Here is a 20,771-nt window from a genome sequence, read left to right on the forward strand (position 1 = left end):
TAATAATCTGCCTAGAGAAAGACAAAAGAAAGAAAAAGTCTTCAGTGTTACACGCCCAAACTAAAACTACTCTTCTAGCCAAAATGCATTCAGTACTTTCCACAAGTGCTGCTCAGTCCTATTTTTATGTTTCTAGACCAGTGTTTCCCAACCCTGTTCCTGAAGGCACACCAACAGTCCACATTTTCAACCTCTCCCTAATCAAACACACCTGAATCAACTTATCATAACATCAGAAGAGACTCCAACACCTGAAGTTAATGGGTCAGAATAGGGAGACATACAAAATATGTACTGTTGGTGTGCCTCCAGGAACAGGGTTGGGAAACACTGGTCTAGACCAGTGTTTCCCAACCCTGTTCCTGAAGGCACACCAACAGTACACATTTTCAATGTCTCCCTAATCAAACACACCTGAATCACCTAATTAGAACATAAGAAGAGACTCCAAAACCTGAAGTTAATTAGTCAGGTAAGGGAGACATCCAAAATATGTACTGTTGGTGTGCCTCCAGGAACAGGGTTGGGAAACACTGGTCTAGACAGTGGTGTTTCTGCGTGTTGCAGGATGCAGGTCACCTGAAATCAACAGTGTCCTCAATTTACTGGAGAGTTCAGAATGATTGGAGATTGTGAAACAACATTAATGACAAGGTTTATGGCATACAAAACTGCTGTAAAAGATACTGTACAGTAATGTCAACAAAAATGTCAAAAACACTAGAACAAACAAAAACATAAAGTGTGTCCCAAATCGCATACTAATGCACTATTCTATGTCATGATATAGTATAAATAGTGTAAGTCAGTGATCACCAACCTCGGTCCTGGAGGGCCGGTGTCCTGCAGATTTTGGCTCCAACCCTAATCAATCACACCTGAACAAGCTAATCAAGGTCTTCCTAGGTATTCTAGAAACATCCAGGCAGGTGTGTTGAGGCAAGTTGGAGCTAAATCCTGCAGGGACACCGGCCCTCCAGGACCGAGATTGGTGACCCCTGGTGTAAGTAGTGCATCCACACTGAAAACTCTAAAAGGAATAAGTGCACTATATTCAACCGTTAAAATGAAGTGTGGAATGATGGACACTTCACGCACTTAACAGCCGCTGCTTTCCTCTTGTAGCGGAAGACTGCTAAAAATTGTTGAAGAGAAATTAGAGAAATGCTGAAGCAATTATTGTTGAGAGATGAGTGCAACACAACATATTAAAGCTGTTTTTCTGTTCTCTATAAATACAAACCAGAAATCGAGGGTTTGCGACGTCTATTGCTTGAAAACACAGCACATGTGTCATCTCTCTAGTTAAAATGGCTTATTTCTCTGCATTTAACCTTTCTTACAAAAATCTGGGATAATGTAAAAGCACAAGTCAGTGAAATATACAACACTGGATATTTTAATGAAAATAGCAGGGTCAATGCAACTTGAAAGTGCATTATTTTATTTATGTCGCACTGACCAGGATGACTCTAACCTTGGCCTTAAACCAAGGATGAAGTGTCATAGAAAATGTTCTGATCTCATTGTAGAAGTGCTGTATTTGCAGTCAGCATTGCTGTATTTTATGAGCAAAAGTATCTTATAAAATGAGTCAAAAGTTAAAAACAAATGTTTACAAATGTAAAAAAATTGTCTCTTAATGAATTACTTTTGAGAATTTTGATGCCAGACACACACAGTATATAAAAGTTAGCTTTTCTTGCCGTGATAAATCTGGTAAATTTCACTTATTATTTGAAAGGAAGCTGGAACAGTAGTCATTCTGTTAAAAGGACTCTAGATAACACATTGTTGTATTGAATATTTAAACATGTTTGGTGTATTTATTGGCCTTTAGACTTCCATTATATGTCCATTACTATAAACACAGTTGTATTTGTGTTGACATCAGTGGTTATGAGCATCGTGTTGTGTTTGTTTGTCAGACTGGAGGCTATGCAGGAGATTCAGAGACTTGAAGATGAAGTTGAGAATCACAATACAGCAAACACAGAGAAGGTAAAACACACACACACACACACACACACACACACACACACACACACACACACACACTATTAATAATAAATGTGATCAAAGATTTTTAAGTGCTTGCGTGTTAAATTGTTGTAGGTTGAATCTTTACAAAAAGCTCTTGATGAAGCTCAGCTGGACAACGGGAAACTTGGCCAGAGTTTAGAGCAGGCTATGCAGGATAACCACAACACACGGCAGAAACTAAACACTGTCGTCGAAAGGTGAGGGAATGACAACTTATTGCGTATTGCAAGCATTCTGGTTTAACCTGCTGAGGAAACATTATTCTGCATATTTTTGCTGTTGTTATATTTGGTTAATCAATAGTATTCCACATTAGGGAGTGTTATTTTTAAAGATGCACTAATGTAAAAAAAATGAAACAAAACACACAAATAATATGAATAATCTGATACCGGTCATAATTTAATGAATTTACCAGTTAAAAAAATCTATATTTTCATTCAAATAGAAAACTTCCAACGATTTTAAATATTGAAATTGAAGTTATTGTTATTTAAATATAAAATACAAATATGGAAATTAGGATGCTTTTTAAAAAATATTTAGCATTTGCTGATATGCAATATTAACAAATTTAAAATATTTAAAAAATGTAGGCATCATAAAATTCTCATGAAAACATTGAACTGATTTTAAATATTGAAATTGAATTGCTGTTTATTAAATATAAAATAATAATATGGAAATTTAATGCTTTTTTAAAAATATTGAGTGTTGGCTAATAAATATGCAATATTAACAAATTAAAAATGTTTTAAAAATGTAGGCATCATAAATGTCTAATGAAAGTACTGGACTGTTTTTAAAAATTGATTTTGAAGTTATTTTTAATTAAATATTAAATACAAATATGGAAAATAGGATGCGTTTTAAAATATTTAGTATTTGCTGATAAATATGCAATATTAACAAATTAGAAATGTTTAAAATTTTAGGCATCAAAACATTCTGATGAAAATACCCAACTGTTTTTAATTATTAAAATTGAATTTTTGTTTATTAAATATACAAGTATACAAATGTGGTAAATCAATATGCTTTTTTAAATATTTAGTGTTTGCTGATAAATCTGCGATATTAACAAATTAAAAATGTTTAATAAAATGTAGGCATCAAAAAATTCTGATAAATTCTCTACTGTTTTTGAATATTAAAATCGAGTTATTATTTATTAAATATACAAATAAAATTAGGTAAATCAATATGCTTTTTAAAATATTGAGTGTTGACTTATAAATATGCAATATTAGCAAATTAAAAATGTTTTAATAATTTAGGCATGAAAAAAAATTCTGATGAAAATACCCAACTGTTTTTAATCATTGAAATTGAAGTTATTGTTATTTAAATATAAAATAAAAATGTGGAAAATATTATGTTTTTTTTTATATTTAGTGTTGGCTGATAAATATGCAATATTAACAGATTAAAAATGTAAAAAAATGTAGACATCATAAAATTCTGATAAATTCTCTACTGTTTTGAAACATTAAAATTCATGTTATTGTTAATTAAATATAAAATAGGGCAGCACGGTGGCGCAGTGGTTAGCACAATCGCCTCACAGCAAGAAGGTCGGCCCCGGCTGGGTCAGTTGGCTTTTCAGTGTGGAGTTTGCATGTTCTCCCTGTGTTGGTGTGGGTTTCCTCCGGGTGCTCCGGTTTCCCCCACAAGTCCAAAGACATGTGCTTTAGGTGAATTGAATAAACTAAATTGTGTGTGTGTGTGCGTGTGTGCGTGCGTGCGTGCGTGCGTGCGTGGATATTTCCCAGTGATAGGTTGCAGCTGGAAGGGCATCTGCTGTGTAAAATATATGCTGGACAAGTTGGCGGTTCATTCCGCTGTGGCGACCCCTGATAAATAAAGGCACTAAGCCGAAAAGAGAATGAATGAATATAAAATACAAATATGGAAATTAGGATGGTTTTTTAAATTGGCTGTTAAATATGCAATATTAACAAATTCAAAATGTTTTATTAATTCAGGCATCATAAAATTCTGATGAAAATACTGGACTGTTTTTAAATATTGTTATTGAAGTTATTGTTATTTAAATATAAAATAAAAGTATGGAAATTAGGATGCTTTTTAAAATATTTGGCGTTTGCTGATAATATGCAGTATTAACAAAATTAAAATAATTTAATAATTTAGGCATCATAAAATTCTGATGAAAATGCTCAACTGATTATTATGCTTTTCTATCATTATGCTTTTTTAAAATATTGAGTTTTAGCTGATAAACATACAATATTAACAAATTAAAAATGTCTTGATAATTCAGGCATCATAAAATTCTGATGAAAATATTGGACTGTTTTTAAATATTGTAACTGAAGTGGGCAACGCGGTGGCGCAGTAGGTAGTGCTGTCACCTCACAGCAAGAAGGTCGCTGGATCGAGCCTCGGCTGGGTCAGTTGGCGTTTCTGTGTGGAGTTTGCATGTTCTCCCTGCGTTCGCGTGGGTTTCCTCTGGGTGCTCCCGTTTCCCCTACAGTCCAAAGAAATGCGTTACAGGTGAAATGGGAAGGCTAAATTGTCCGTAGTGTATGTGTGTGAATGAGTGTGTGTGGATGTTTCCCAGAGATGGGTTGCGGCTGGAAGGGCATGCGTTGCGTAAAACGTGCTGGATAAGTTGGCGGTTCATTCCGCTGTGGCGACCCCGGATTAATAAAGGCACTAAGCTGAAAAGAAAATGAATGAATGTAATTGAAGTTATTGTTGTTTACATATAGAATACAAATATGGAAACTAGGATGTTTTTTAAAATATTTAGCATTTGCTGATAATATGCAGTATTACCAAAATAAAAATGTACAAATCTCTATTTTTATCTGTTAAAATGTGAATCAGGGTTACTGTAGGACTCAAATTAATTAAATAATCATAAATCTTAAATAAATCATTACACTAAATTTTAATCTGATGTACTAAAATAACTAACTCTAGAACTGAAAAAATGACAGTAAAACAACAAAACTTTCACTACAATCAAAACAAAAAGCAGATTAAAAATGAATACAAATTATAATAGTGTCTCAGTGACCCTAAAATAACACTAGTACAGATTATGCATCCCTACACTTGTTTAGTAAACTTTATTGTATGTTAACATTATACACACCTACAATGTCTATTACCTATTATAAACTTGATTTAAGTTGTTTTATCTTAAACATTTTCTAATGTTTATATTATACATGATTACATCAGCAGGGAGGCGGAGCTTAAAAAGGCGAGAGATGAGATTCGTCAATTGACCGAACAATTAGATTCACTTAAAAACCTGCTGAACAGAGAAAAAGAGTCTGCAAGGAAGTCTGCACACAGGGTAATATTACATCATGTTCATGTTTCATGTACACTGTAAAAATGCTGGGTTCCGCACAAATCCTTCATGTCGTCCCAACACAAATCGATTAAGTTAGCTTAATCTTTTTCAAAAATTTAAGTGGATTGAACATAAAAAAAAATTGTTGTCCACAATAAAAACGTCAGAATTGTGTTGTTTCACCTCATTTAAAATATTAAGTTTAAACAAGCAACAAAAATAATTTTCTAATGTAAGTTTTATCTTTTAATCTACACTACCTGACAAAAAACTTGCTGCCTATCCAAGTTTTAGAAGCAACAAATAATAATAACTTGACTTCTAGATGATCATTTGGTATCAGAAGTGGCTTATATGAAAGGCAAAAGCCTCTAGATTACGCTTATTTTACCAAAATAAAATATGATCATGCCTTGATTTTTAATGATTTCATTAGGACAGTAAGGTCTGACTTTGCTTAGACAAAAGTCCTGTCACTTAACAGAAATAATGTCCAGTATAGAATATAAAGTCATGCTGCAGTGGAAAAAGAATGAATATAGTGTATGACTCCCATTAGTTTAGAGGACTGCATCCATACATCTCTGCAATGACTCAAATCACTGATTAATAAAGTCATCTGGAATGGCAAAGAAAGAGTTCTTGCAGGACTCCCAGAGTTCATCAAGATTCTTTCGGTTAATCTTCAATGCCTCCTCCATCAGCTTACCCCAGACATGCTCAATAATGTTCATGTCTGGTGACTGGGCTGGCCAATCCTGGAGCACCTTGATCTTCTTTGCTTTCAGGAACTTTGATGTGGAGCCTGAAGTATGAGGAGCGCTATCCTGCTAAAGAATTTGCCCTCTCCTGTGGTTTGTAATGTAATGGGCAGCACAAATGTCTTGATACCTCAGGCTGTTGATGTTGCCATCCACTCTGCAGATCCCTCGTATGCCTCCATTCTGAATGTAACCCCAAACCATGATTTCTGTAAGATTCTTGGCTCCATGCGGGTTCCAGTAAGTCTTCTGGAGTATTTACGATGATTGGGATGCAGTTCAACAGATGATTCTTCTCAAAAATAAACCTTTTGCAACTTTTCCAACTGATCAACTAGAAATCAAGTTAATATTTGTTGCTCTTACAACTGGGATCGATGGTAAGACTTTAGTCATGTAGTGTACAGCACTTTGACTTCTAATCTTTATATATTTCCTATACAGCTGAAGAAGGCACTAAATGATGCGTCTCTGAAGTCAGGTGACCTCTCACAAGCCAATCAGGAGCTTCAAAAGAAGGTTTCTGAACTGGAGAAGCAGGTGTCCAATCAGAAGTCTCAGCTGAATCAGTATGTGGACAAAAGAACAGCTCTGAGCAACTCTCTGAGGATCAAGGTTTCTCACTTTTTTCTCTGTGCTGAATTCAGTACTGTAAGAGTAACACAGGAATAATACATAAACACAGATCTGCATTGTCTGACCTGTTCTGTCCTGTCAGGATCTGGAAACAGAAATCAAAGATCTTGAAGAGGCAAAGGATGAATACAAGAAAAGGAGTTATGAGCAGGTATGAATTAAAGGTTTACAAAGGTATATCTAAAAAAAATTATTTATGTACAAGCATAATTTCTACAAAACATGCCTCAAAAGTGTTTTACAATGACAACACCCTCTCTAAAGTTAATGTGAAATAAATGTCTTCTTAAAAATTCATTATTTATTAATTTTTATTCATTTATTAATTTTCCTTCGGCTTAGTGCCTTTATTCATCAGGTGTTGCCACAGTGGAATGAACCGCTAACTTATCCAGCATATTTTTTATGCCGCGAATGCCCTTCCAGATGCAGGCCAGTACTGGGAAACACCCATACACATTCATACACTACAGCCAATTTAGTTTGTTCAATTCACCTATAGCACATGTGTTTGGATTGTGGGGGAAACCCGGAGCACCTGGAGGAAACCCATGCCAACACGGGGAGAACATGCAAACTCCACACAAAATGCCAACTGACCCAACCAGGACTCGAATCAGCAACCTTCTTGCTGTGAGGCAACAGCGCTAACCACTGAGCCACCGTGTCACCCCTTAAGTTATTTTATATATATATATATATATATATATATATATATATATATATATATATATATATATATATATATATATATATATATATATATATATATATATATATATATATTTTTTTTTTTTTTATGTCTAACCTTTCTTAACCCTATATATGATTATATTATTAATTTTTAAAATATATAATTAATATTATTTATATATATATATATATATATATATATATATATATATATATATATATATGTATGTATATATATATATGTATGTATATATATATATATATGTATGTATATATATATATATATATATATGTATATATATATATATATATGTATATATATATATATATATATATATATGTATATATATATATATATATATATATATATATATGTATATATATATATATATATGTATATATATATATATATATGTATATATATATATATATGTATATATATATATATATATATGTATATGTATATATATATATATATATATATTAATTGTTATATTATTTCTTAACGATGTAATCATGGCGACGCGGTGGCACAGTAGGTAGTTCTGTCGCCTCACAGCAAGAAGGTCGCTGGTTCGAGCCTCGATCAAAATAATTAATGCAGTTATTTAATTAGACATAAATTAAACGTAATCTAAATTAAAACTTTATTTACTTATTTTTAGATGTTGAATGCACTTTTATAATTGTATGCACTGAGATAAAAAATTAAAATAAATAAAATAATAAAAGAAAATATTTTTATATACAGTTGAAGTCAGAATTATTAGCCCTCCTTTGATTTTTTTTTTTTTTTTTTTTTTTTTTTTTTTTTTTTTTATTTCTCAAATTATGTTTAACAAAGCTAGAAAATGTTCACAGTATGTCTGATAATGTTTTTTATTTTGAAAAAAGTTTTATTTGTTTTATTACAGCTAGAATAAACAGTTTTTAATTTTTAAAAAATCAATTTTAAGGTCAAATTTATTAGCCCTTTTAAGCTAATTTATTATAAGTATCGAATTTTTTCGATAGTTTACAGGACAAACCATAGTTATACAATAACTTGCCTAATTACCCTAATTAACCTAGTTAAGCCATTAAATGTGAATTTAAGCTGTATAGAAGTGCCCTGAAAAATATCTAGTAAAATATTATGTGCTGTCATCATGGCAAAGATAAAATAAATCAGTTATTAGAAATGAGTTATTAAAACTATTATGATTAGAAATGTGTTAATCTTTTCTCCATTAAACAGAAATTGGGGACAAAAATAAACACAGGGGGGGGCTAATAATTCTGACCTCAACTGTATATGGAATGAAAGAAAGGGTTAGCACAATTGCCTCACAGCAAGAAGGTTGCTGGTTCGAGCCCCAGCTGGGTCAGTTGGCATTTCTGTGTGGAGTTAGCATGATCTCCCCGTGTTGGCGTGGGTTTCCTCCGTGTGCTCTGGTGAATTGGGTAAGCTAAATTGTCCATAGTGTATGTGTGTGAATGCAAGGGTCTGTGGGTGTTTCCCAGTGCTGGGTTGCAGCTGGAAGGGCATCCACTGTGTGAAACATGCTGGATAAGTTGCCTGTTCAATCTGCTATGGCGACCCCTAATTGATAAAGGGACTAAGCCGAAAAGAAAATGAATGAATAAATGGTATGAAGGTGTAATAAATCTATTATACTGTAGCTGGGTACAGTAAGTTTTAAATGTGACGTGCACATGCATATTTTTTATTATTGTGATTTGTTTTCTTTTTTATACATTGCATTGCTATAATTGTATATTAAATTAAATAAAAATAAAAGTTATAAAATGCAAAAAAAATTATGTAATTATGCAAATTTGCATTTAGTGTGATTTTTCAATTGAATACATTTATTTATATATCTATTCATAATAATTATTATCATTATCATTAATTTTCACTCCATTTATGTGTTGTAATAAAATCTGACCATAATTGTCTTGATTTATTTTAGCATTGAAGCGAAAAGTTACATATGCTTAAAATATTAGCTTAATTATTGCATTTTTAAATTAATAATATATAATATGGGGAAAATGTCTGAATTTCTGTGACTCACAATACTAGCAAACAAGTATCAAGACAAAATAAGCCCCCCACCCTTTTTTTGGTTTGGTATATTTACTAACTGACATCAACTACATTTATTATTTTATATGGATTTATGTGATTATTTAGTATTTTTATGTTAATGCTCTGTATTTGATATTCATCTGCATTATTTGCAATCAATAAAATCCTCAAATCATTAAAAATCTAATTTAAATATAAAAAATACTAATAGAAATATTTTTAAAAATCATGAAAATATTAGAGGAAAAAAAGTAAAGCCTTGACAGCTTGCTGGACATCTAGAAAAAAAATTGTATTAAACAGAATTAGTATTAATCAGTATTATACATCACAGTTTGTAAAATGTCTGTGTGTGTGTGTGTGTGTGTGTGTGTGTGTGGGTTTCAGTCTCAGTGTTTGCTGCGTCTGCGCTCAGAGATGGTTTCTCTCCAGTCTGAGCTGATCAGTCTGTCCTCCAGCCAGCAGGGGGAGCTCCAGGCCCAAAGAGAAACCAGTCGCAAACTCCAGGAGAAATGTCAGGTCAGCAACATTTCCTCTATTTCCCCTTTAACACTTCCCACTGTCCTAAATTGCACCCTTAACCCTTACAAGTGTAAATCAAGAGCCGTTAGTGCTTAAGTTCATCCTTTCTTTCTCTTAGTTTGCCTCATTATTCTCTCTCCACAAGCTCTGCTTTTAGTTGCTCTTTGCCGTATCAGCAGGTTACAGTTCCCCGTTACGTCCTTCAGGGCCTCCATACTGCACGACCAACAGAATGCTGGAGAAATGCCATTATGTAAAGAAGTGATGAGAGGTTTTGTGCTGAATGCTGCTGTTCTGTGTGTGTGTGTGTGTGTGTGTGTGTGTGTGTGTGTGTGTGTGTGTGTGTAGCTCATGGAAGAGCGGCTGAAACGGCTCCAGGATGAGAGGGATGATGCAGAGATCAGACTCAGAGAAGTTTGTATGGAGTCACAGGAGGTAAACAACTAACTCCATCGTTATCTGTTTATACCATAGTAAAAGTCAGAAGTACTCTACAATAATAGTCACAAATACTCAACAAACTCACTACTGTTTTGTTCCTACTAGTGATCTTTTTAGGCAGCTAGCCATAATAACCCCTTCATTCATAGCCCTGCTGATTCAGACATCCACTGTACACATATACAGGGTTCCCACATTTCTTGAAAGTACTTGAAAGTAATTGAATTATATTTGAAATAAAATTTGTTTATAGTGTGGCTTCAACAATTGTATCATGTCAAAAACAGAATGAAAAAACCTCATTAATCTTGTACATTAACACCGACAATTAATCAATATTTCAGAAAACCAAATTTGAATATTACCAGTATTCATTCATTCATTTTCCTTCAGGCTTAGCCTCTATTTTAGAGGTCGTCACAGCAGAATGAACCACCAACTATTCCAGCATATGTTTTACGTAGCAGATGCCCTTTTAGCTGCAACCTAGTAATGGGAAACACCCATACACTCCTGCATTCTCACATACACACACTATGGCCAAATTTTCATTCATTCATTCATTTTCTTTTTGGCTTAGTCCCTAAGCGGAATGGACCGCCAACTTATCCAGCATATGTTTTACCTTCCAGCCGCAACCCATCACTGGGAAACATCCATACACACTCATTCACACACATACACTATGGACAATTTAGCTTACCCAATTTACCTATACCACATGTTTTTAGACTTGTGGGGAAAACGGGAGCACCCGGAGGAAACCCACGCAAACATGGGGAGAACATGCAAACTCCACACAGATATGCCAACTGACCTAGCTGGGGCTCGAACCAGCGACCTTCTTGCTGTGAGGCAACAGTGCTACCCACTGAGCCACCATGCTGCCCTATGGCCATTTTTAGTTCATCCAATTCACCTTTAGCTCATGTCTTTGGAATTGTGAGGGAAACCGGAGCACCCAGAGGCAACCCACGCCAACACGGGGAGAACATGCAAACTCCACACAGAAATGCCAACTGACCTAGCCAGGACTCGAACCAGCGACCTTCTTGCTTTGAGGCAACAGTGCTAACCACTGAGCCACCGTGCCGCCTTTTTCCAGTATTGAATTCAACTAATTTTATTTTAGATTTTTGAATGTAACGGTTTAAAACGGTCAACTATTGAATACTATTTACTTTAAAGTAAATGTTAAGTGTAAGTGAAATGTTGAGGACAGACTTTCAATTTCCTGGGGTGTGAATTACAAAGATGCTTGATTTAAAATAATGGTACTTTAAAAAGTAATTGAAAGTCTAGTGTAATTGAAATCTAGTGTACATGAAAGAGTGGGAATCATGCATATAGTGACTCCCCCTAAGCCACCTTTAAGATTGTCATCACCATATTGGAGCGTGACACAGAGAGTCAATGCGTATCCACGTTCAGTAACTTTGCATGTATACTCTAAAAATAACACTAATGAAATAATTTCTATTGAAATGATCATTTCAGACAGAGGTGAAATGTCAAGCAGCAACAGATGACTTTAATGCATAGGTCTCAAACTGAATTCCTGGAGTGCCGCAGCTCTGCACATCTTTACTCCAACCCTAATCAAACACAGCTGATCCAACAAATCAAGGTGGTCAAGAGTTGCTTGAACGCCTTGATTAGTTGAATCAGGTGTGTCTGATTAGGGTTAGAGTAAAATTGTGCAGAGCTGTGGCACTCCAGGAATAAAAAAAGATGCGAGTTGGTTCATTCAGTATTAGAAAAGGTCAGAATAATCATATTTTCTGTCAGACAGAATATGTCTACACTACTGATGTTAGTTTAACATTGAGGAATTTGTTCTGCATAGGAAATTGCCGGAAGGAATGTAAATATTACATTTTTTTTTTGTTAAATAATAATTTAATTGATAATTAGTTTAATTATTTAATTTAATTAATAATAATAATTGATAAAACTGTGATAAATGTTTTCTTACATTTTGCCTACATGTACGTTTTGCTGCTGTTTGTCTGCAATTGATATTACAGAGTCGCAATTCAGTACACACAGTTCATAAAAAAATTTATTTAATAAAATTTTTATTTATTTATTTATTTTTTTACATTTTAAGGTTATTTTGAAATCAAATTTGTTTGATAAGAATATTTTTTACCCTGGATTTTGTGTCACCACGGTCTCTAAATATATGCAGGAAATGGGATTTAAATCGAAAAAAGCATTTTGTATTCCCCCCACTTCTCAAACTGAAGTTACACACTTGTGTTGCTTGATAATATTCTAAATGAACCATGAACCTCATATGGTTTTGAAGATGTTTTTTGACTATTGTTGTCTATAGAGAATAAGAGAGCTTTCAGAATTTATCTAAAATATTGCTCACACTTTACAATAAGGTTTCATTAGCTAATGTATTTACTAACATGAACTAATTATGAACAATACTTGTACAGCATTTATTAATCATAGTTCAATATTTACTAATGCACTATGAACAACTGTATTTTCATTAACTAACATTAAAGGTGCAGTATGTAAGTTTGACACCCAGTGGTTGAACTCGGTATTGCACCCCTGGTTCAAAACACACGCAAGTGCAGGTTGCCAGATTGATGACACAAACAGAAAGCGTGCCTGACTGTCGAGCCTAAGGGCTGATTTAAGTTGCGTTCTAAATAAAAGCAATGGCACACGATAGAGGGAATATTTTCCATATTAAAATGAGTTTTTGTTCTAACCAACACCTGAAATTTATATTTTAGAAACCGTTTCTATTTCTCACAGCTGAACAACAGGATAAACTGACAATGATCACCTCAGGTACACCTCATATGCTGTATTCAGTGTTAAATGCTAATAATGTGAGTTTGAATGCCATTTTACATGACATTTATTGCCATATACTGAAAGCAGCAGCAGCAGATAGTTCACCTCAGATCTTGAAAATAAAATAAACCTTTTGAAATTGAACTTTAGAACTTTGACTCAGTGCAAACCACCACATATCAGTGATTTAGCATATATATTTAATAACGTTAATTATGTATTAATTAGATTATAAACCTTACCATTTTGTTAGAGTGCAGTGAGTGTACTATTCTGTGCATCTGAATGGCTGTATTTACATTTCTGTCATGTTTTGTCTGGTGCGAACAGCCAAATTTCTGTTGTTAGGACACGTTGTTGCAATGTAACCTACTCAACCAATATTTACGTTCATAATATTCATATTATTTGCTAATTAATAACCTCATGTGGAACTTTGAATCTGCGTCTCATTTCAGAGTCTGCTACTGTCTACCGGAGTTCACATTTCAGTCGCGTATGCATACATTAAGAGACTTCATGACTGAATGAATGAAAAACGTGGTTTTCCAGCAAGGCAACTCGGGGTGCTGAAATATAATTGGCTAAACTGGCATTGGGCGGGTTAAAGGAACCAAAACAAAGACAGTCATTCCAGCACGTAATGCACATTTTCAAGGCTGAATATCTGACTTCAGCATTGTTTTTCAGATCAACAAGAATGTTCACTTAGCATGTTTCTTAAATATCTCATTATGGTATTTTTTTCATGTTTTAGAAGAGTCAAAAACTTACTAACTAACATAAATACTGTAATAAATGTATTGTTCATTGTTTGTTTATGTTAGTAAATGCATTAACTCACATTAACTAATACAACCTTATTGTAAAGTGTTATCATAATATCTTAATTTGTGTTCTGAAGATGAACTACATCAGGGTGAGTAATTAATAACATCATTTTCAGTTTTGGGTGAACAATCCCTTTAAAATCATTTGTAGTTTTCAGTAAACTATCGGTATATACTGAAAGTGAATGCAGTGGAGTTTCCAACACGATCATCTCCCTTGTTCCAAAATCCTCAACACGGTGTCAGAATTTAGGCTGCCGTCTCCTCCTCTGATCATAGCCGGTGTTGAAATCATGCGAGCTCTCCAGAGGATGGAAAATTCTTTTGCTTCACATTTTTTGCCTTTGATTTGCTTCCTTCGTTTCCATCTGGCTCCTCTGTTCCTCAGATCACAGAGAACATGGATGAAGACCACAGAGGGCTCCGCTCCAAATCTCACAGCTTTAATGACGAGCCGCAGAAACTCACCAAGAGCTTATGGAGGATGAGAAAAGAGCGCTCGTGCTCTACTCCAGTTCAGGTAGCAAATGAGACCTATGAAAAATTCATGACATTCTTTTACACTATATGCTGAAATACACCTGAAAATTCATTAATCAGGTGTCTAGTAGACTTTTTTTAAAAACTTTTTTTATCAAATAGATTAAGAAAAAGCATGTTTTCTTATTTTAAATGCTCATAATTTGCAATTTGTGTTATTTTTTTGACACATTTTATGGAATACATTTGACTGAAAGACATTTATAATGTCGCAAAATATGTCTATTTCAAATAAATGCTTTTCTTTTTAATATTTTCATTCATCAAAGAGTCCTTAGAATCAAGATATTTTGGCCACAGCCATATCACCCTTCAGCCCAACACTTGTTACTCACTGTAGCCAAGCAGGGCTGAGCCTGGTTAGTAGCTGGATGGGAGACCACATGGGAAAACTGGGTTTCTATTGGAAGTGGTGTTAATGAGGCCAGCAGGATGAGTCCTAATGCCCCAGTAAAGTGAAGGGGACACTGTATACTGTAAGTGGAACGAACATTCACTTTTGGATGAGATGTTAAACTGAGGTCCTGTCTCTCTGCAGTCATTAAAAATCCCATGGCACTTCTTGTTAAGAGTAGCGGTGTAGCTTGGCCAAATTCCCTCCATCGACCCTTACCCATCATGGCCTCCCAATCATCCCCATTCACCGAATTGGCTCTATCACTGTCACTCCACTCCAATAGCTGGTGTGTGATGAGCGCAGCCCTGTGGCTGCCGTCGCATCATCCAAGTGGATGCTGCACACTGATGGTGGTGACGAGGGACTCCCCATGATTGTGAAGCGTTTTGGGTGTATGGTCATACACGATAAATGAGCTATATAGATACACATTACTTACTTACTTAGAAATGGAGAAGTTTCCACAAAAAAATCTTTTCTGTTTATGGTTTTTTTTAAATGCTCATAATTTTAATGCATTTGACTAAAAGTGACAGACATTTATAATGTCGCAAAAGATTTCTATTTCCAATAAATGCTTTTCCTTTTAATATCTCCATTCACCAAAGAATCCTTAGAAATGTATAAGTTTCCACAAAAATATTAATAATATAATAATAATACTTATTAAGCAACAAATTAGCATATATAGGATCATGTGACAGAGGAAACAGTTTTCTACCACATGAATAAATAAAATATAAAATAAAGCATATTACAATACAAAACAATTATTTTAATTTGTAGTAATATTTCACAATATGGTGCAAAAACACTATTTCCCAAAATGTTTAAAAATCCTACCAACCTTAAACTTTTGAACAGTACTACTACTGATAACATTAAAGCTGTACATTTAAATATAGATTTATACATATATAAAAATGACTTATGTATGTTTATGTATACATGTGTTTAATAAACTCAATAAACATATATATGCATGTACAGTGCTCAGCATAAATATATTATCCATTTCTCAATCTTTGAATGATTTTAGGTAATATTTTTTGATGCATCCGAACAAAACATTATTAAACAGATATACCTGTATATATGAAACGGATGAATTTTAACTCTGTCTAAAGAATTTATTCAATATTTTCCCCTAACACATTAGTTTGTTTGTACAAATGTTTTGACCATTTCGTAAGTTATTTTGTCAGATTAGCTCCAGATTTGGCTTCAATGCTGATTAATCTAATGTATATTCACAGATATAATATTGTAACACATCCTATAAAATGTTAATTTAAAAGATATATTAGTGAGGAGTTTATCCATATACTGTGACCTGTATATAACATAAATACATGCATATACAGTTGAAGTGCTTCTGAATTATTAGCCCACCTGTATTTATTTTCCACAATTTCTATAACTACAGATTTTTTTCAACCCATTTCTAAACATAATAGTGTTAATAACACATTTCTAATAACTGATTTCTTTTATCTTTCAGCATACTAGGACACAGTTTAAAGTGACATTTTAAGAATTAACTAGGCTAATTTGGTTATTTAGGCAAGTTAGGGTAATTAGGCAAGTCATCGTATAACAGTGGTTTGTTCTGTAGAGTATCCAAAAAATATATAGCTTAAGGGGGCTAATAATATTGACCTTAAATAGTTTTTAAAAATTAAAAACTGCTTTTATTCTAGCCGAAATAAAACAAATAAGACTTTCTCCAGAAGAAAAAATGTTATAGGAAATATGAAAAATTCTTGCTCTATTAATCATTGTTATAGCTGGAAAAAAATCACAGGAGGGCTAATAATTCTGACTTCACCTATATTTATTACAGATTGTCTGTATTTTTAATGCCTTGTCTGAATTAAAACTTTAAAATTTACATCTCAGGGATATTATTTTAACCGTTTTCTTCCTAACCTAAAGCTTGTGCTCTGTTTTTAGACTCATGTTTGCTTTTTTGACCCTGAACTGGAACCCTGGGCATCAGCACTACAGCGCTGGGAGATCAAGAAAGAGCTGGGTCGCATCACTGGCAATTACAAACCCAGAAGAGTACGCACACTGACCACCTGAAAACAGACAGTCATAGATATGTGCATCAACACCTCATAGATCATGGAGAAGTAGGTCGTCTGCTTGAATGTAAATCTCTACAGTAGGTGTGTTGAATCAAACATGTACAGTTGAAGTCAGAATTATTAACCCGGCTATATATTTTCCCCCCAATTTCTGTTTAACGGAGAGATTTTTTCAACACATTTCTAAACATAATAATTTTAATAACTAATTTCTAATAATTGATTTCTTTTATCCTGGTCATGATGACAGTAAATAACATTTGACTATATGTTTTTCAAGATACTAGTATTTGGCTTAAATTGACATTTAAAGGCTTAATTAGGTGAGTTAGGGTAATTAGGTAAGTCATTGTATAATGATGGTTTGTTCTTTAGTCGATCAACACAAATATTGCTTAAAGGGGCTAATAGTTTTGACCCTAAATGGTTTAAACTAATTAAAAACTGCTTTTATTCTAGCTAAAATAAAACAAATAAGACTTTCTCCAGAAGAAAAAATATTATAGCAAATACTGTGAAAATTTCCTTGCTCTGTTAAACATCATTTAGGAAATATATATATAAAATAAGAAAGAAAAAATATTTACTGGCGAATAATTCTGACTTCAACTGTATATCATAAATTAACTGCGCCATATTTTTGCTTGGATCTAAAAAAGCACACTCGAAAAATGTGTGTGTGGACAGACAGAGACGATGATGGTCTGTGCACTTGCTGCTCATAAAATGAAGTGGAACCAGAGCTGCACTTTATGACCACATTCTCAAATGATTGTCAAATTACTCATGTTAAACACGTTCTGTCCCTGCAGTCGCAATAAACACAAGGTCAAACTCCTTTACCCAAAAAACAAAGCTCTAAAATTGTGCAAAAAAATAAATAGCTGTAAGAGAGGGTCACCTTTATTTTGTTTGTATATTTAGGTGTGCTATTTATGCTGTTTTATAGCAACACAATATTTGGTCTTGTCAATAAAGTTTGTAATTATAATAAAATATCGTAATTTACTTATTTTCATGTGAGTTTCACCAACTATTAAAGTGTAATAGAGCTTTATTTTTTGTACATTAATTCAATTCAATTCACCTTTATTTCCATAGCGCTTTTACAATGTAGATTGTGTCAAAGCAGTTTCACATAGAAGATCATAGAAAATTGAAAGTGTCAGTTCAGAGTTTAAGTTTAGTTCAGTTTAGCTAAGTTCTGTGTGGTTTAATAGTCACTACTGAGAGTCCAAACTCTGAAGAGCAATCCATCGATGCGCAGCTCTACAGATCCCGAACCATGCAAGCTAGGGGTGACAGCGGCGAGGAAAAAACTTCACCAATTGGTGAAAGTGAAGAATTAAAAAAAACTCGAGAGAAACCAGGCTTATTTGGGCACGACCATTTCTCCTATGGCCAAACATCTTGTGCAGAGCTGCAGTCTAGGCGCTGGAGAAAAGACATTAAACACATTAGAATGTGTTCTTTTAAAATTCATTCATTTTTTCGGCTTAGTCCTTTTATTCATCAGGAATAAAGCTGATTGTAAGTTCTTTCTTCAACTGGAACTTAAAGTCCACACTGGGGTCTTAGTAACTACTAGCTAGTTTGTAACTATATTTGTTCTCACTTTAGTATTTACACTTCTGCATGCTGTTCGTGTTGCTCTTTTTGTATGAGAAACTACTTTCTTCTGCCATACATTCACATCTGCAGCTGATGTTAGAACAGCAGAAACCGTTGCTTCTTCACCAACATCACTTTAGGGCTAGCATTTGAATGATTCTCTAGCGTAATGTCTAAAGTGATGATAAAAACAGGTGATACTGCTTAAATTTTAAGATTATAAGGCTGAACGGTGTGAAATACCATCAGTCTACAGACATTTTCCAGTATGTCTCTGTTGCAATCGGGAGATCACAATAATTAACCACAAAAAATCAAGGGAAAGCAAACACTACCAGATTACTATGGTGTAAAAACAGCACTACAACATACAAAAGAGAGAGAGATTGACTTAGAATCTTACTTACCTGTTTTATAATGATTTGATCAGCTGAAGTTTGAAGTTTTCCTCCACTAAGTACTTATGCGGTCTGTGTCGACATCTTGTAGTGGAACATCAACCGTCTTTGCTCTGCTTAGTATGACAGGCTAATGGCTGCTGACGCCCTGAATCTCTGAAATTGTAAGTTCTTTCTTAAACTGGAACTTAAAGTCCACACTGGGGTCTTAGTAACTACTAGCTAGCTTGTAACTAAATTTGTTCTCACTTTAGTATTTACACTTCTGCATGCTGTTTGTGTTGCTCTGCAATAACACTTCTGAAACACTAGCTGGCAGTAGGCTTCTATGTTCCTCTGTATCGAGTTTCTTTGTGGGTGTTTTTTTTTTTTTTTTTCTGAGCTACAAGTTGCTAAAACTCGCTCATTCAGAACTGGGAACCAGCGGACATGCAACAACTTTAATCATAAGGTAAACACAAAACAAAAGTTTCCATCTGGAGCTCCTTCAAGCAACTTGACACTTATAAACAATCACTCCATCAGGCTCACGGCTCTCAGCACCGCCCACGCTTATCACCACTACCAAGGCGACCAATCACAGAGCTTGCGCTACGCATTGTTGTGAGGTGCATTTACATTTTTGAGAGGTGGTCGTCAGCATCGGCGTCAGCCATGACAAGGGCTATGCGACACAAAAGAGCATAGAATCACCAAGAGGCAACACTCTGTTGCTAAAAACTACATTATCTGGTAGTTTGTATGGCCTCCATGATTTTTAATGACAGCATTAAAAATCATGAATAAAAAATATATATAAATAAAAAATACATTTGGAGAAAGTAGCTTTTTAAATAACTTTTTAATAGACAACACTGGAAAAAATACTATGTACTATTATAATATAATACTCCAACAAAAAGTACTGTTACTCTGTTATCAACCTCCCATTTTGAAAGTTGTTAATTTAATTTAATATTCCAGTATTAATTTGTATTATTCCAGTGCGTAAACTGTTAAAGTAATTTAAAGTAATTTCACCTAAAAGTGACAGTTTCTAGAAAACAAATATGGTTAATAAATTAAACATTAAGTCTGTAAATTAAACTATTAAAAGTGCTGATGATCACCAGTCTATGATTTTAAGTGTTGTATTTGTCGTCTTTCAGGTTGTATTTCAGCTTTGATGCGCTTTTTAAATGAATAAATAAAAAACAGCAGCTGCTTGCCATCATGACAGCAATACGATCCAATGGATGGCCGATCACTTTCACTCCAGAATGGCGGAATCGCTGGGCGCTGCTGTTGCAATGGAACGTTCTATTGAGTGTCGCCTCTTGGTGCTTCTAAGCTCTTTGGCGACACTATGCGTGCGCTTGACGCAGAAGTATAAATCAGCCTTCATAGTGAGAACTGTTTATTTGTATTAGTTTCATTACTATTAGTAATGAAACAAAGACGTTTGATTTCTGTCATGCAGCCTATACAAACATTGTTACTTTAAGAATATTTGATTTTGAAACATGCACAGGTAAAATTGTGCTTTAAATGCCATCTAGTGGTCAGATGCGGAAATTCATTTGGCGCAAACTATTCACAGTG

At 34.0% G+C, this 20,771-nt stretch overlaps 1 protein-coding gene across 1 annotated transcript in view; it reads left to right on the plus strand.

The window, feature by feature from the left end:
• ccdc150 (coiled-coil domain containing 150) overlaps positions 1-18,140 on the plus strand; it is a 55,326-nt gene extending 37,186 nt beyond the window's left edge. Inside the window, exons 16-24 of the mRNA XM_056474315.1 lie at positions 1,929-2,001; positions 2,116-2,240; positions 5,257-5,374; positions 6,580-6,750; positions 6,854-6,922; positions 9,926-10,057; positions 10,409-10,495; positions 14,543-14,674; positions 17,045-18,140. Coding sequence (XP_056330290.1) covers positions 1,929-2,001; positions 2,116-2,240; positions 5,257-5,374; positions 6,580-6,750; positions 6,854-6,922; positions 9,926-10,057; positions 10,409-10,495; positions 14,543-14,674; positions 17,045-17,176 — 1,039 coding nt within the window. The 3' untranslated portion in view covers positions 17,177-18,140. The remainder of the gene's footprint in view (positions 1-1,928; positions 2,002-2,115; positions 2,241-5,256; positions 5,375-6,579; positions 6,751-6,853; positions 6,923-9,925; positions 10,058-10,408; positions 10,496-14,542; positions 14,675-17,044) is intronic.
• Positions 18,141-20,771: the final 2,631 nt, after the last annotated feature.

Source organism: Danio aesculapii, chromosome 15, assembly GCF_903798145.1.
Source record: "Danio aesculapii chromosome 15, fDanAes4.1, whole genome shotgun sequence".
NCBI classification, from domain to species: Eukaryota; Metazoa; Chordata; class Actinopteri; order Cypriniformes; family Danionidae; genus Danio; species Danio aesculapii.